This window comes from Bufo bufo, chromosome 5, assembly GCF_905171765.1.
Source record: "Bufo bufo chromosome 5, aBufBuf1.1, whole genome shotgun sequence".
NCBI classification, from domain to species: Eukaryota; Metazoa; Chordata; class Amphibia; order Anura; family Bufonidae; genus Bufo; species Bufo bufo.
Window position 1 is genome coordinate 411,292,118 of NC_053393.1, and position 15,418 is coordinate 411,307,535.

General features: G+C 45.4%; 1 protein-coding gene across 2 annotated transcripts in view; it reads left to right on the top strand.

The window, feature by feature from the left end:
• The window catches only part of NR1D2 (nuclear receptor subfamily 1 group D member 2), a 54,290-nt gene that overhangs the window by 21,769 nt on the left and 17,103 nt on the right, over positions 1-15,418 (top strand). For both annotated transcript variants that reach the window (XM_040433116.1, XM_040433117.1), the window contains exons 3-4: positions 1,865-1,953; positions 13,492-13,636. In XM_040433116.1, the coding sequence (XP_040289050.1) occupies positions 1,865-1,953; positions 13,492-13,636 (234 nt within the window). The remainder of the gene's footprint in view (positions 1-1,864; positions 1,954-13,491; positions 13,637-15,418) is intronic.

Sequence of the window (15,418 nt, forward strand, 5' to 3'; positions counted from 1 at the left end):
AAACGCCACTGTGAACGTAGCCTTACAGAGATCGGCGAGTACAGTGCTTGGCTGCTTTCGTCAGTCGTATAGACTGTGAATGGAGCAGCAGCATGTACTGTATGTGCGATTGCCACTTCATTTTAAACAGGGGACATAGTACCCCCATCTCTTGATTAGTGGGGGTCCCAGCAGTGAGATACTAATCATCCGTCCTGTGGATAGGTGATCAGTTATGATTTTAGGAAAAACCCTTTATTTTGACACAATGGGGTAGATTTACTAATTCTGTTTAAAATGTAGACAGTATAAATGTATACAGGTCTAAAGATGTGCCAAAACTTATCACAGAGGTCTACATGGAAAATAGATTTGGTGCATAGTTAGACACTTTTATCTAATTTTAGACAAATTATTGGTTGGCTTGCTCCAAAATTTAGTGCAATATTGGTGCATACAGTGTCACATTGTAAGCCGTGCCTTCTTATGTTACGCTACAGCTCTTATTGAGCTGGAAAATCAAAAGAGGTGAGCAAGGAGTAGTGGATTACCCCATAAATAGGTCTAAAGTTTGATGCAACATTGTTTCCCAGAAATGTGCCAAATTTTGTCACGTTTTACAATAGTCTAGGCTCCATCCCATTAGAAAATTGCAGACTGCTGGCAATTTGTTCATAAATTTCTGGTAAGAATAATAGAGGAATGCCACAATTTAGAGCCATAAGAAAAGATGTTATTCCATTGGGAATACAAGTAGTTACTAAGTCTAGGGCTGCACGGCGACACTGGTCACGGCCAGGATAGCAGAATAGCGGTGATCCCATAGAAATGAAAGGGATCGCCGCGCCAGTAGCAAGAAATGCAGCTGTGTTGGATTTCTTGCGACTGGCGCGGTGATCCTATTCATATTCATTATGGGATGACCACTATGCTGAAAACCTGCCCGCGACCATTGTTGCCTTGTAGCCCTAGTCTAAAACAGACAATCGGGAGAGGTGACAGGTCCTCCTTAGGCTAAATTCACACGACCGTATGTGTTTTGCGGTCCGCAAAAAATACGGATGACTTCCTTTTGGCATCCGTATTGCATCCGTGTTTTTTGCGGATACATTGTAAGAGCAAAACGGACAAGAATAGGACATGCTCTATATTTTTTGCGGAGCTACGGAACGGACATACGGATGCGGACAGCACACGATGTGCTTGTTCGCATTTTTTGCTGACCCATTGAAATGAATGGGTCCCCATCCAATCCGCTAAATAAAACGGAATGGACACGGAAACAAAATACGTTTGTGTGAATGTAGCCCTAATATAATGCAAATTTAAAAGCAGGGCATGTGTGTGTATATATACAGTATATACACACATATTTAAGAAATACAGGTGAAACTCGAAAAATTTGAATATCGTGCAAAAGTCCATTTATTTCAGAAATGCAAATTGAAAGGAATTGCATTAATGCAGCTTAAAATTAGAATTTTGTGAAAAGGTTCAATATTCTAGGCTCAAAGTGTCACACTCTAGTCAGCTAATTAATCCATACCCCCTGAGCAAAGGGGGACCTCAAAATTGTGACTTTGGGGTTTCATAATCTATAAGCCATAATCATCCAAATTATAACAAATAAAGGCTTGAAATATCTCGCTTTGCATGTAATGAGTCTATCTCATATGTTAGTTTCACCTTTTAAGTTGCATTACTGAAATAAATGAACTTTGCACGATATTCAAATTTTTCGAGTTTCACCTGTACATTGACAATATTGTAAATTGTGTCGTGTTCCTCTGGATCAGCTTGCAGGATAACAGGCCGAACTGGATGGACAGATGTCTTTTTTCGTCCTTATAAACTATGTTACTATGTTATGTGTTAATCTTTTTAGAATTCAATGGAATGATTCTTCTGTGTAAAGTGTGTGGAGATGTGGCGTCTGGATTTCACTATGGAGTCCATGCTTGTGAGGGCTGTAAGGCAAGTGTCATTATTTCTACTGTAGTAATTGTTTATGTGGTGGATTATTCGTGTAGATTTCCTGTGGGTATAATATATATTACAGTATGAATATTAGGCTGTTCAAAAAATAGCAGTACCAGCATTTTTCTTTAAAAACTCAAAAATGTAATGTATAAACTGTTTTTTTTTTTTGAGATTTCACTTGACTTTGAATTACTGAACTAATATTTAGTGGCATAACCATTGTTTCCCCTCACCCATGACGGCACCCAGTGCGACTCAGGACCTCCCATCAGGACAGGAAACCTGAGAAGATAAAAAGGACACACCTCCACCCAACACCAGTTCAGGTTTCCTGTCCTCCGGATGGGAGTTCCTGAGAAGCAGCAGTATTTCTGTGGGACGTACCTCAAAGAAGAAGGCAGCGCTGGGGGGGGTCTGTGGCATTGCCGTGGGAAGACCTATCCCTGGGGAGCGGTAGTTCTGTGGCCGTGCCGGAAGCCGCTCCCCACAAGTCTGCCTGCGCCCGCACTCGCTGCCGGTCCTGCGGGGAGCCGCTGTGGCCGTGTTCAGGCGGCTCCCCACGCCGGCTTGCCCAGTTTGAGAATGGCGCCCGCGCGTCTGAGCGCTTATGCGCATGCGCGGGGCCATCTTTCGGAGGGCCGGCCGATGACGTCGGGGGGGGCGGGGCTTCTCCCTCGACGCGCAGGACCCGGAAGTGAGGGCCGAGGCGCGTCTTTTAAATCTATAAATGCGGCGGCAGGTGCAGGCAGCCAGCGGAGGCACAGTGTGTTTGTGCTGAAGTAGGATCCAGCTAGCAAGCATGTCGGAGCCTACAGATGGACGCGCTGAACCCCTGGACCCCTTGAGGCCTGCAAGTCCGGTACTGGTCCTAAGGATGGGGAAGGAAAAATTCACATGGTGAGAACGTTCCTTTTTTACTAATAAGGTGTTTCTGTCTTAGATCCCAAAGCCTCCAAAAAAGTCGTCTTCCAAGTCAAAACACAAAGAGTGTGCAGATTGTAAGACGACTCTATCTGCATCCTATCAGAAACCTCTGTGTACGGCATGTATAGACAAACTGGTAGCGGAACAGTCCCAGACCCTTACAAGATCTATGAGGTCCTTAATCAAAGCATCCTTCAAGACATTCAGTAAAGGCCGTGCCAGATCCCCGGATAAAGCCACAGAATGTGATAGTATGGAAATGGACTCGTCCGATAGTGAAGCCAGAGAATCCGGGCAGTTAGATTCCAGTAATTCAGATTCCTCGGACGAGGAATATTCAGGGAAGTCCTTCTTTTCCCCTGAGGATACGCAGCCATTATTAAAAGCGGTCCGAGCAACTATGCAGTTGGAAGACATTAAGCAGACCAGATCAGTTGCGGATCAGGCCTTTCAGGCATTAGGCCCTAAAAAACATAGGGTTTTTTCTATGCATGAAAGCATGCAGGCGATTATTAAAAAAGAGTGGAAGAATCCTGACAGAAAGTTCTTCATACCTTCCTCTGTTAAAAGAAAATACCCTTATGAAGAAAAAGTGTCCTCAAGCTGGGATAGGGCCCCTACGGTGGATGCACCAGTCGCCAAGATTGCAAAAAAGTCTGCCCTCCCATTTGATGATTTAGGTTGTCTTTCTGACCCGTTAGACAAGAAAGCGGACATATATCTTAAACGGGCTTGGGAGACGTCGGCCGCCTGTCTCAGGCCGGCAGTCGCAGCCACCTGGGTTTCCCGGTCGCTGAGACTATGGATTGACCAGCTAGAGTCACATCTTAAAGAAAAAAGACCTAGAGAAGAGCTCCTAGCTTCTCTCCCCACCTTCTCAAAAGCAGCTGATTTTTTAACGGATGCCTCCACTGATGTGATGCGCTTTTCCGCCAGAGCCTCTGCTATGTCAAACGCGGCTAGAAGAGCTATTTGGCTTAGATCCTGGAAGGGTGACCAGGGATCTAAGGCCAGACTCTGTGCCCTTCCGTGTGAAGGCGACAGATTATTTGGGTCATCTTTAGATGACATCCTGGAGAAGGCCTCTGACAAAAAAAGGGGGTTTCCTGTCCCTCAGAAGCCCCCCTTTTTTCGTAGGCCCCAGCAGAGCTTTAGAAGGCAGAGGGGCAAGCCCTACGATAGGAAAGAGAGAGATCGATTTCAGAGGAAATCTAGCGGCTTTCTTTTCAAATCCCAAGATAATAAAAAAGATAAGCAGCAATGACGCCGGGCTCCAAGTTGGGGGGAGACTCTCTTCCTTTCTCCCTGCTTGGTCAAAGGTCACCCAAAACAAATGGGTTTTGGGAGGGATAGCAGAGGGAGTCAGATTGGAGTTTCTCTCCTACCCCCAAAATTTCTTCACCCACACTCCAACTCCGAAAGATCCCTTAAAATCCACAGTTTTAGAGGCAGAGGTTCAGTTGTTATTGGACAAAGGAGTCGTTTGCCAAGTTCCCATAGAAGAGGAGGGCAGGGGGTATTACTCCCCACTCTTTCTAGTAAAGAAACCCAATGGGTCCTTTCGAATGATTCTAAATCTAAAACGACTAAACAAGTTCCTGAAATACAAAAGATTCCGGATGGAGACGATAAAGACAACTATAGATCTGTTATACAAAGATTGCTGGATGGCAAGTATAGACTTAGAGGATGCTTATTACCACATCCCTATTCATCCCTCCTCCCAAAAGTATTTGAGAACGGCTGTCCAAGTAAAGGGCCAGCTTCTGCACCTGCAATACAGGGCCCTCCCGTTTGGGGTCTCACAAGCCCCGAGAATTTTTACAAAGGTTGTGGCGGAGATGGTGGCATTCCTCCGATTGTCCAGGATAGTGTTAGTACCCTATCTGGACGATTTTTTGTTCATAGCCCAGACGAAGGTACAGTTACAGACGGATCTTGTCCTGGTGTGTTCTCTATTGAAAGATCTGGGATGGAAGGTCAATCGAGAAAAATCTTGCCTAACCCCCTCTCAAAATTGCGTATTTTTAGGGATGCAGCTAGATTCCACGGCTCAGAAAACATTCCTTCCTCAGAAGAAAATAGTTTCAACAAAGGAACATGTTTGGATCCTTTTCCGCTCCTTCCGATGTTCCATCAGGAAGGCGATGGCAGTATTAGGGCACCTGACGGCTACGATTCCCGCAGTGCCGTTTGCTCAGATTCACACAAGATCGTTACAGTGGGATATCTTAAAGAAATGGAATGGTCTTCCACAAACACTAGAGGAAAAATTTCATCTCTCCTCCAGAGCAAGGTATTCCCTCCTATGGTGGACATCCGAGAAGAATCTTTCGGCAGGGATGCCCTGGTCCTTCATAGAACCCATACGGATAACAACAGACGCCAGTCCGTGGGGTTGGGGGGCTCATTCAGATGGGAAATATTGGCAGGGAAGATGGGATTTAAGAACCCGAGCCTGCACATCAAATTACAAGGAACTCAGGGCAGTAGAAAGAGTTCTAAGGGTGGCAGTTCCAGATGTCTTGAACAAAAAACTGGTCTTTTACTCGGACAATTCAACAACAGTGGCCTATATAAATCACCAGGGCGGAACAAAAATACCATCCCTAATCTTCCTCTGCCAGGAAATTTTCAAAATAGCAGAAGACAGGAACCTGCTCCTATCTGCAATACATCTAAAGGGAAAAGAGAACACGGTGGCCGACTTTTTAAGCCGAGTGGAACTCAGCCAGGCAGAGTGGAGTCTGAACGGAGAAGTCTTTTCCCAGATTGTCTTAAGGTTTGGGACCCCAACTATAGACCTCTTCGCTACCCGGAAGAACAGGAAGACAGAGAGGTTCTTCTCCTTAAATCACACAGAGAACCCCACGGCCGTGGACAGTCTGGCCCAGGATTGGAGCCGAGAACGCGGCTATGCCTTCCCACCTATTTCCCTAATTCCACAGGTACTGAAGAAAGTACGGAGGGAGGGAGCCTCTATAATCCTGGTAGCCCCGAAATGACCCAAAAGGATCTGGTACTCCACCCTGTTAAATCTAGCCAGAAGCCCCCCCTGGACGATCCCTCCAAGGGAGGACCTCCTTCTCCAGGGGCCTGTATGCCACCCCAATCCGGAGATTCTACAATTGGCAGTGTGGAGTTTGACAGGGGCATCTGGTTGAGTAGAGGGCTTTCTAACAAGGTGGTTTCCACCCTTTTAGGCAGTAGGAAAGCTACAACAGCCAGGAAATATAATAGAGTGTGGAATATCTTTGCTTCCTTTCTAGGGTCTAGCCCTGATCCATTTAAACCTCCAGAAATACCTAAAGTTTTAGACTTCTTGCAGGCAGGTTTAGACAAGGGACTCAAAGCCTCCACCCTAAAAGTACAGGTATCAGCCTTGAGCTATTTTTTCGACTACCAGTTAGCAATGCATCCTTGGGTCAAACGTTTTCTTTCTGCCGCGGCCAGAATCCATCCTTCTGTAAGGCCTCTTTCCCCCCCATGGGATTTAAACAGGGTCTTGACAGCCCTAACCGATAAGCCATTTGAGCCCTTGTTAGAGATCCCAATTGACATCCTGTCCATTAAAATGGCTTTTCTACTGGCAATCACCTCTGCTAGGAGGGTCTCGGAGATCCAGGCCTTCTCTGCACATCCACCATATACTGTCATCCAGGACAATCAAGTAGTAATTAGGCCCCTGCCTTCCTTCCTTCCCAAAGTTGTCTCGGATTTTCACAGGAGCCAGGACATTGTGTTGCCTTCCTTTTTTCCTAACCCCTCCAATAGCAGGGAAAAAAGTTTTCATTGCTTGGACGTTAAAAGATGCTTGTTAGTTTACCTGGATGTTACGTCTTCATGAAGGAAAGACGAGAACCTTCTTGTCCAGTTTTTAGGGGGGAATAGGGGTAAGAAAGCATCCTGCGGGGTTATTGCCAGATGGGTGAAGAAGGCCATAACAAAGGCTTACATCTCCTTGGGTCTTTCCCCTCCTTCTGGGTTCGGGGCCCATTCTACTCGGGCAGTGTCTACCTCATGGGCTGAAAGGGCTGACGTGTCCTTAGCTCAGATTTGTAGGGCAGCTACATGGAGTTCCCCACATACCTTTCTCAAACATTATAGGTTGCAGCTCCATTCTGACGCCTCATTTGGGCAGAAGGTCCTGCAGGCTGTGGCCCCCCCCTAGACTCTACTTATAGTCTATCTCGCACTGGGTGCCGTCATGGGTGAGGGGAAAACAACATTGCTTACCGGTAATCGTTTTTCTCGATACCCATGACGGCACCCGATAGTTCCCTCCCCATATATAGATACATATACAGATACATTTATAAATATATATAAGGTATCAGTCAGGTCTATATGAAGTAATATAGATTTAAAAAAAAAAAAAGGGTCTTTAATCCCTTATCACTTCTCTCCGGAGAACAATTTATTTCTTCCACTGGTGTTGGGTGGAGGTGTGTCCTTTTTATCTTCTCAGGTTTCCTGTCCTGATGGGAGGTCCTGAGTCGCACTGGGTGCCGTCATGGGTATCGAGAAAAACGATTACCGGTAAGCAATGTTGTTTTCTGAGAACTGCTTGACTCTTGAATCTGCATTGCATGGAGCGAACCAACTTCTGGACAGGTATTCCAGTCCAGGAAGATGGGACTACATTCCACAGTTCCTGCATATTTCGGTTTTGCCTTATAAACCACATTTTTGATGTCACCCCACAAGTTCTCTATGGGGGCGATTGGGCTGCCCTCTCCATTACCTCAATCCTGTTGTCTATAACCAAGATGTGTTCACTTACTAGCGTGTTTTGGGTTGAAAAACTCATTTCAAGGGCATTTCTTCTTCGGCATAGGGCAACTTGATTTCCTCAAGTAATTTGATATATTCAAACTGATCCATGATCCCTCGTATACTATAAATAGGCCCAAAGACATGGTATGAGAAACATCCCCATATCATGATTTTTGCACCACCATGCTTCATGCCGTGGCTTCAATTCAGTGCTCGGGAGTTGTCTGACTTAGTGAGGGGCACTTTATAAGGCCGAATGCACACGGCCGTGAACGGTCCATGGTATCCCGGCCTGGCATCCTGCTGAGAGCAGGAGCGCACGGCGTCATTGGTTGCTATGACGCCGTGCCCTTCATGCCGCCGCTGCACTACAGTAATGCACTCGTATGATCTATACGAGTGTATTACTGTAGTGCAGCGGTGGCATGAAGAGCACGGCGTCATAGCAACCAATGACGCCGTGCGCTCCTGCTGTCAGCAGGAATCTAGGCCGGGATACCACGGCCTAAAGGGTTTAGGCCATTACTGTGGCATAAAAAAGTCAAAAATGATGGCGCATGCCAAGATTGCTCCATAATTTCCGACTTTTTGAGCTTCTCACCAATAAAGCGGGCAGGGCTTCTTACGTAAGTTATAACTGAAGTTTGTGCCATCTTCGGGCTAGCGTAGACTTCAGTTTCTGGTGCACAGATTTCCAGAAGTGCCTCTTAATAAATGACACTCATCTTGTTACGGTGCACAGAGGATGAACAGTGGCATATGGAAACACCAGTCTTTATAAATGTTTCTCACTGTCTGCGGCCACTAAACCCAAAAAGAACAATTTTGCTTTCATCAGTCTACAAAATGTTGCGCCATTTCTCTTTGGGACAGTCAATGTGTTTCTTGGAAAATTTTAACCTATTAAGGACATGTCTTTTTTTCAACAACCGGACTTTGGGGGGAGTTCTTCCTGGTAACTTGGGTTCACTTTTCTGATTGTAGCAGTATTCACTGGTAACTTCAAATCATCTTTGATCTTTCTGGAGGTGATCATTGGCTGAGCCTTTGCCATTTCGGCTATACTTCGATCCATTTGAACATAGTTCCCCACTTCCATCCATGTTTTTCAGGTTTTGGTTGCCACTTCAAGGAATTTGAGGTCATTGTAGCTAAACAGCGTATAATTTGCTTCTATATGTGGATTCCCTCTCTAATCAACTTTTTAATCATGTATGTTCTTCATCAGAAAAATGTCTGTAACAACCAATTTTCCCCAGTATTTCAGAAGGAAATGCACTATAACCAACATGTTCAACATTTTCCTCCCTCCTACTTTAACCCCTCAGTTACCACCAATATGCCTTCTTATGGTGGTCACTAAGGGGCCTTAGGCTCGGCCATCGCCATTTTATGGCAGCCCAGTGTAAGCACTGCACAGGTCTCCCATGCAGCAGAGAGCAGGGCACGGTTGTAACATAACAGTCGAGCTCCTGCTCTAATGGCCTGGATTGGCAGGAGTACCCCACAAATAAAATTTCAGGGTGCAGATGTCAGTGCATGCAGGCAGGGGCCTAGTGAAGGCCTCAGACCTGCCTCTATCGTTTCCCAGCCTACCTGTGAATGTCAGTATAGCACTGACATTAAAATACAATGCAGTACAGAAATAGTGTTAAATAAAAAATCCAAGTGAGAAAAAAAAAATTTTAATTGAAAAATTATCATTTTTTCAATGGAAAAGATTGGAAAAATGAATTCTCCACATATTTGGTATTGCCGCGTCCGTAACGATCCACACTACGCAATTATCATGTAATTTATCCCATACAGTGAACGCTGCAAAAAAAATAAAAAAAGACAGAATTTCTGATTTTTGCTTATTCGTCACAAAAAACTGAATAAAAAAGCGATCAAACCATGTATGTCCCCCAAAATGATACCAATGAAAATGACAAATTTTTACAAAAAAAATTATGCCCTCACTCAGTTCCGTAAAAAGAAAAGTAAAAAATGATGGGTCTTAGGATGAGGCGATGCAAAAATATTTTCTTCTTTGTGTTTTTATTGTGCAAAAATAGTAAAACGTGAAAAAACTATATGTACTTGGTATCGCTATGATCGTACTGACCCAGACAATGAAGTTATCATGTTATTTATACCTGTAGCAGTATTGCTGTTTTTTTCCCATCTCCCTCTCAGAAAGTTAATAAAAGTAATGTGTACCCCAAAATGGTGCCTTTTAAAACGACGTAAAACATATAGCTACATAGACAAAAAAAAAAAGTTATAGCTGTTGGAAGCCGATGATTAGAGATGAGCGAATTTCTCAAAAATTCGATTCGGCCGGTCCGCCGAATTTTTCGAGCAAACTGCAGGTGTCCCGCATGAGCTGCCACTGGCTGACATCGAAGTTACACAGTGAAGTATTTCTGTCCTCTTGGATCATCAAGAAATCGTTTATGGCCTTTCTCTGTATAGTCGGTACAACATATGGAGGGTGGAATTCCAACGAGTGGAAACATCGCATATCAGCCTATGTTGGGGAATGCCATTCTGCCGCTGCAGTTTAAGGAAGGTGTGCTTTGCGGTGTACGAGTGGCTGAAGTGCATGCAAAGTTTCCTGCCCATTTTTAGAATGTCTTGCAGAAGACTTCAGGAACCGCTTGACAACTAGATTGACCACGTGTGCCATGCAGGGTGCATGGCTCAGCCCTCCTTGACGCAGCGCTGACACCATGTTCTTCCCGTTGTCGGTCACCATGGTTCTGATTTTCAGTTGTCGCGGAGAAAGCCAGGATTCAATTTCTTGATGAAGGACACGGAGCAGTTCCTCCCCTGTGTGAGTCCGTTCGCCCAGGCAAACGAGGTACAGAACAGCGTGACACTGCCGTGCCCTGCACATGTGGTATGCTGGAGGGGCACTGTGAATTGTCCCTGCAGTGGAGGCTGAGGACACGGTGGAGGATGAGGAGGCAGAGCCGGACATTGTCGCAGGACCAACGGCGTGAGAACGTGGAGGCGGAAGCGGCGTCACCTGGCTAAGTTGCTGGTGTGGCTGTGCAAGAACCACATTCACCCAGTGGGCCGTAAAGGACATGTATTTTCCCTGACCGTAGTTACAGCGTCACGCGTTGGTGCTGCCGTGCACTTTGGCAGACACCGACAAGCTCAAGGACTGACTCACCTTCTGTTCTACATACAAGTGCAGGGCAGGTACTGCCTTTTTGGCAAAGAAATGACGGCTTGGGACTCTCCACCTTGGCTCGACACAAGCCATCAGTTCTCTAAAAGGTGCAGAGTCCACCACTTGGAAAGGGAGAGACTGCAGCACCAGCAACTTGGACAGGAGCATGTTCAGCTTCTGCGCCGTTGGATGAGTGCACGCATACTGTTGTCTCTTGGCAATCGCTTCAGTGATTGATTGCTGACGGAATGACTGACAAGGAGCAGGAGCATCAGGACCAGCAGATGATGGGAAGGACAGACAGCTCCCTTCAGCTGAGGTGGTGGAGCCTTGACGGCCTGAAATCGGGTGCGTTCCACTGGGTGATGCAGCGGTTTTCGCGACAGGCTGGACCACCACATCGGAGCCACTTTTCTCCCAGGCCACTTTATGGTGGCGCCTCATATGTTAATGCAGGGCTGTGGTGCCAACATTGGCACTCTGTCCACGCTTCACCTTCTGCTCACAGATTCTACAAATGGCCATGTTCACCTCCTCCGGCGGCTTAACAAAAAACTGCCACACTGCCGAGTAGGTGATTTTACCCCCAACACTCCGCACTGACTGACTGCACTGCTACTTTCCGGGAAGGTAAGCTTCTGCAAAGCGGGTGGTCTGCCCCAGGCACATTTGGCTCCCAACCTACCTCTGCTGCCACCCTGCTGACTCCCGGCCACGCTAGTGACTTGCTGGCTGCTGCCTCACGGGCAAGCTGCCACCCTCTTCTCCCGATGATGATGAAGCCCCTAATTCACCCGGCTCCCAAGTGCAATCAGCTGCATCATCATAATCGAGTACTGTCTGCACGTCACTGATGTCCTCCTCAACGATCTCTGGGTCAGGAGCCTGACCGCTCGCAACACCAGCTCCCATGCCACTCTCCTCATCACTACTTGCCCGCATCCCGGAGGAAGCTCCTCCACATCTTGGCTGGCCAGTAGCTGCTGACTGTCCTCTAGTAGCTCGTCCCCGCGCTGTATAGTGGAGCTGAGCCCACAGCATATAATACTTCTCTGCCTGAGGGAACAGAAAAGGACAGAGGCAGGTTGAGGACAGGTGAGGGCACAGGGCCTGCTCCCAGGCCATGCCAACTAAGGGTTGTGTCTGACGAACCCACCTACTCTTGGCTGGGGGGTGTCTGATGTCACTTGGGACGAAGTGAATGATCGAGTCAACCATTCAAGAACCGCTGGGTTGCTGGTCAAGACACGACCGCTAGATGACACCGGGAGCTCAGGCCTCCTGCTGCGACTCCTGCTGCCACGCCCCCTTACTCTGCTGCGACCTGTGCCTGCGCCAGAAACATTTAGGGCTCTGCCACTCCCCTTTGCAGGGCCTGGCACTTCTCTGTCTGACATACTCTTAGATCAAAAAAATAAATAAAAAGGAAATTAAAACACCCCAAAAAAGTCTGTAATTTTCTCACTTCACCACACAACGGCTAATAGGCACTTTTTTTCCCACTTACACACACCACAAAAGGCTTTAGAACATATAACTTCATCGCTGAAGGTAAATAATATATATTTTTTTGCCACTAATACATGCCAAAAAGGGCTTTAGAACATATAACTGCACTGCTGAATGGCAAATAGGCCCTTATTTTTTTCCACTTATTAATGCCACAAAAGGCTTTAGAACATATAACTGCACCACTGAACGGCCACTAATACATGCCAAAAAGGGCTTTAGAACATTTAACTGCATCGCTGAACGACAAAAAAATATATATATATATACCGCTGAACAGCAAATAATATATATTTTTTTGCCACTAATACACACCAAAAAGGGCTTTAGAATATATAACTGCACTGCTGAACGGCAAATAAATATTTATTTGCCACTAATACACGCAAAAAAGGTCTGTCATTTTCTCACTTCACCACACAACGGCAAATACTTTTTTTTGTGCCACTAATACATGCCAAAAAGGGCTTTAGAACATATAACTGTACAGCTGAACAGCAAATATATATATTTTTGCCACTAATACACTCCAAAAAGGGCTTTAGTACATATTCGTGCACCTCTGAACGGCAAATAATATATATGTTTTTTGCCATTAATACAGGCCAAAAGGGGCTTTAGAACATATAACTGCACCTCTGAACGGCAAATAATATATAGACATAAAGATGTGTTAAAGTTATTAAAGGGGTTCTCTGGGCTTTTAATATTGATGACCTATCCTCAGGATAGGTCATCAATATCAGATCGCCGGGGGTCCAACACCTGGCACCCCCGCCGATCAGCTGTATGAAGGGAAGGTGCGCGTGTGCCTTCTCCTGTCTCTCTTCCAGCTCCCTTCATACAGCTGATTGGCTAGGCTGACGGGTGTCGGACCCCTGCTGATCTGATATTGATGATTTAATAGGTCATCAATATTAAAAGCCCTTTAAACATTATGTGACATTTGATAAAATTGATGCAAATTACGGAACGCAGACTCCTGCAAAACTGACTATAAAAATGCTCTCCTCCTTTGTGTAGGCTGAAGATAGGTCAATACATAATAAGATACTATGGGAGGAGGGTGGTTTTTGGAGGTCTTTTCTCCACTCATGGCAGATCATGCATTTTCATGCTGAAAAACTGACTCTAATATAAGGACTTATATGTGTTCTTAGGGTTTTTTTAGAAGAAGCATTCAACAAAACATCCAGTACAAAAAGTGCCTCAAGAATGAGAGCTGTTCTATCATGAGGATGAACCGAAATCGATGCCAGCAATGTCGTTTCAAGAAGTGTCTGTCTGTCGGCATGTCAAGAGATGGTATGTATCAATCGAGCATCCATTGTTTTCCTTCAATATTTCTTTATATTTGACGAACCTTGTAATTATGAAACCCCCACCTCATAGCGTTTTATGGGGTTGTTCTGCAGAAGTTGGAGGTTTAAATAGAAGTGCAAAGTTCTTATCAAAATATACCTGTGTGGAATACTGTAAGAATTGTGTGCTATTATACAGTGTGTGTAGGTGTATAGATCCATATGTACAAACCCTGATGTAAATAACACAACAGTATAAAGCTGGCCATAAACAATGGTGGGCTCAGCCCACACACTAATGTGTGTGAGGAGCTTCAACTCTCCCCGGTAGATGATGTTGGGGGAGACAACAATTGGGCGAAACGAATATCCGAACCTTTTGTTCTCCCGGGAGATAAGCTGTCGCCATAGATGTCTTCGCTTCCCCGATAGAATACACAGACGAAGCCGAACGTGTTTGTGTATATGGGTAAGCCAGGAGTGAGTCTAGAGAGATAGCTGTTGGCCGAACGATCGTTCATCTGACAGTTATTGAATTGATATGGGCAACTTAAAAGGGTTTTCCGAGATTTTATTGATGACCTATCCTCTGGATGGTGCCGCAACTACACAGCTTCTACCAATGTTGCTGCTTTCATTGAAGTGAATCGGGGCAGCTCTGCAGTAACCAGCTCCGTCCACTACACAAAGGACAGAGCTTATATTTCCGGCACAAAGCTGTTCTAAACCAGCTAATCAGAGGGATGGCAGGGTGTGAGACCCCCAGCAATCAAATAATTATGGCTTATCCTGAGGATAGGCCATCAATAGTAAAATCCTGGACATCCCTTTTAAATGGGTTTTCCAACTGATTTAAAAATTTCCAGAAAACCCCCAAATGTGTTAAACTAATATAAGATCATATACAGTCCTGATCAAAAGTTTAAGACCACTTGAAAAATGGCAAAAAATCATATTTAGCATGGCTGGATCTTAACAAGGTTCCAAGTAGAGCTTCAACATGCAACAAGAAGAAATGGGAGTGAGACAAAACATTTTTTGAGCATTCAATTTAATGAAAACACCGAATAAACTGAAACAGGCTGTTTTTCAGCTGATCAAAAGTTTAGGACCACACCTCCCAAAAAAAAACTAAACCCCCCCAAAACAGAAATCCAACTTCCAAACATGAACTCAGTAAGGAGTAGCTCCGCCGTTATTGTTGATTACTTCAAAAATTTGTTTCGGCATGCTTGATGCAAACGTTTCCATGAGGTGAGTGGGAACATTTCTCCAAGTGGTGAAGACGGCCGCACGAAGGCCATCTACTGTCTGGAACTGTTGTCCATTTTTGTAAACCCTTGCCATCCATCCCCAAAGGTTCTCAATTGGATTTAGATCAGGCGAACACGCAGGATGGGCCAAAAGAGTGATGTTATTCTCCTGGAAGAAGTCCCTTGTTCTGCGGGCATTGTGTACTGTAGCGTTGTCCTGTTGAAAAACCCAGTCGTTACCACACAGACGAGGGCCCTCAGTCATGAGGAATGCTCTCTGCAACATCTGGACATAGCCAGCGGCCGTTTGACGCCCCTGCACTTCCTGAAGGAAAAAGCACCCCAGACCATTATGGCACCCCCTTCACTGTGGCGCGTAGAAAACATCTCAGGTGGGATCTGCTTGTCATGCCAGTAATGTTGGAAACCATCAGGGTAAAAAAAATTCTCATCAGAGAATAAAACTTTCTTCCACCTTTGAATGTACCATGTTTGGTGCTCTCTTGCAAAGTCCAAACGAGCAGTTCTGTGGC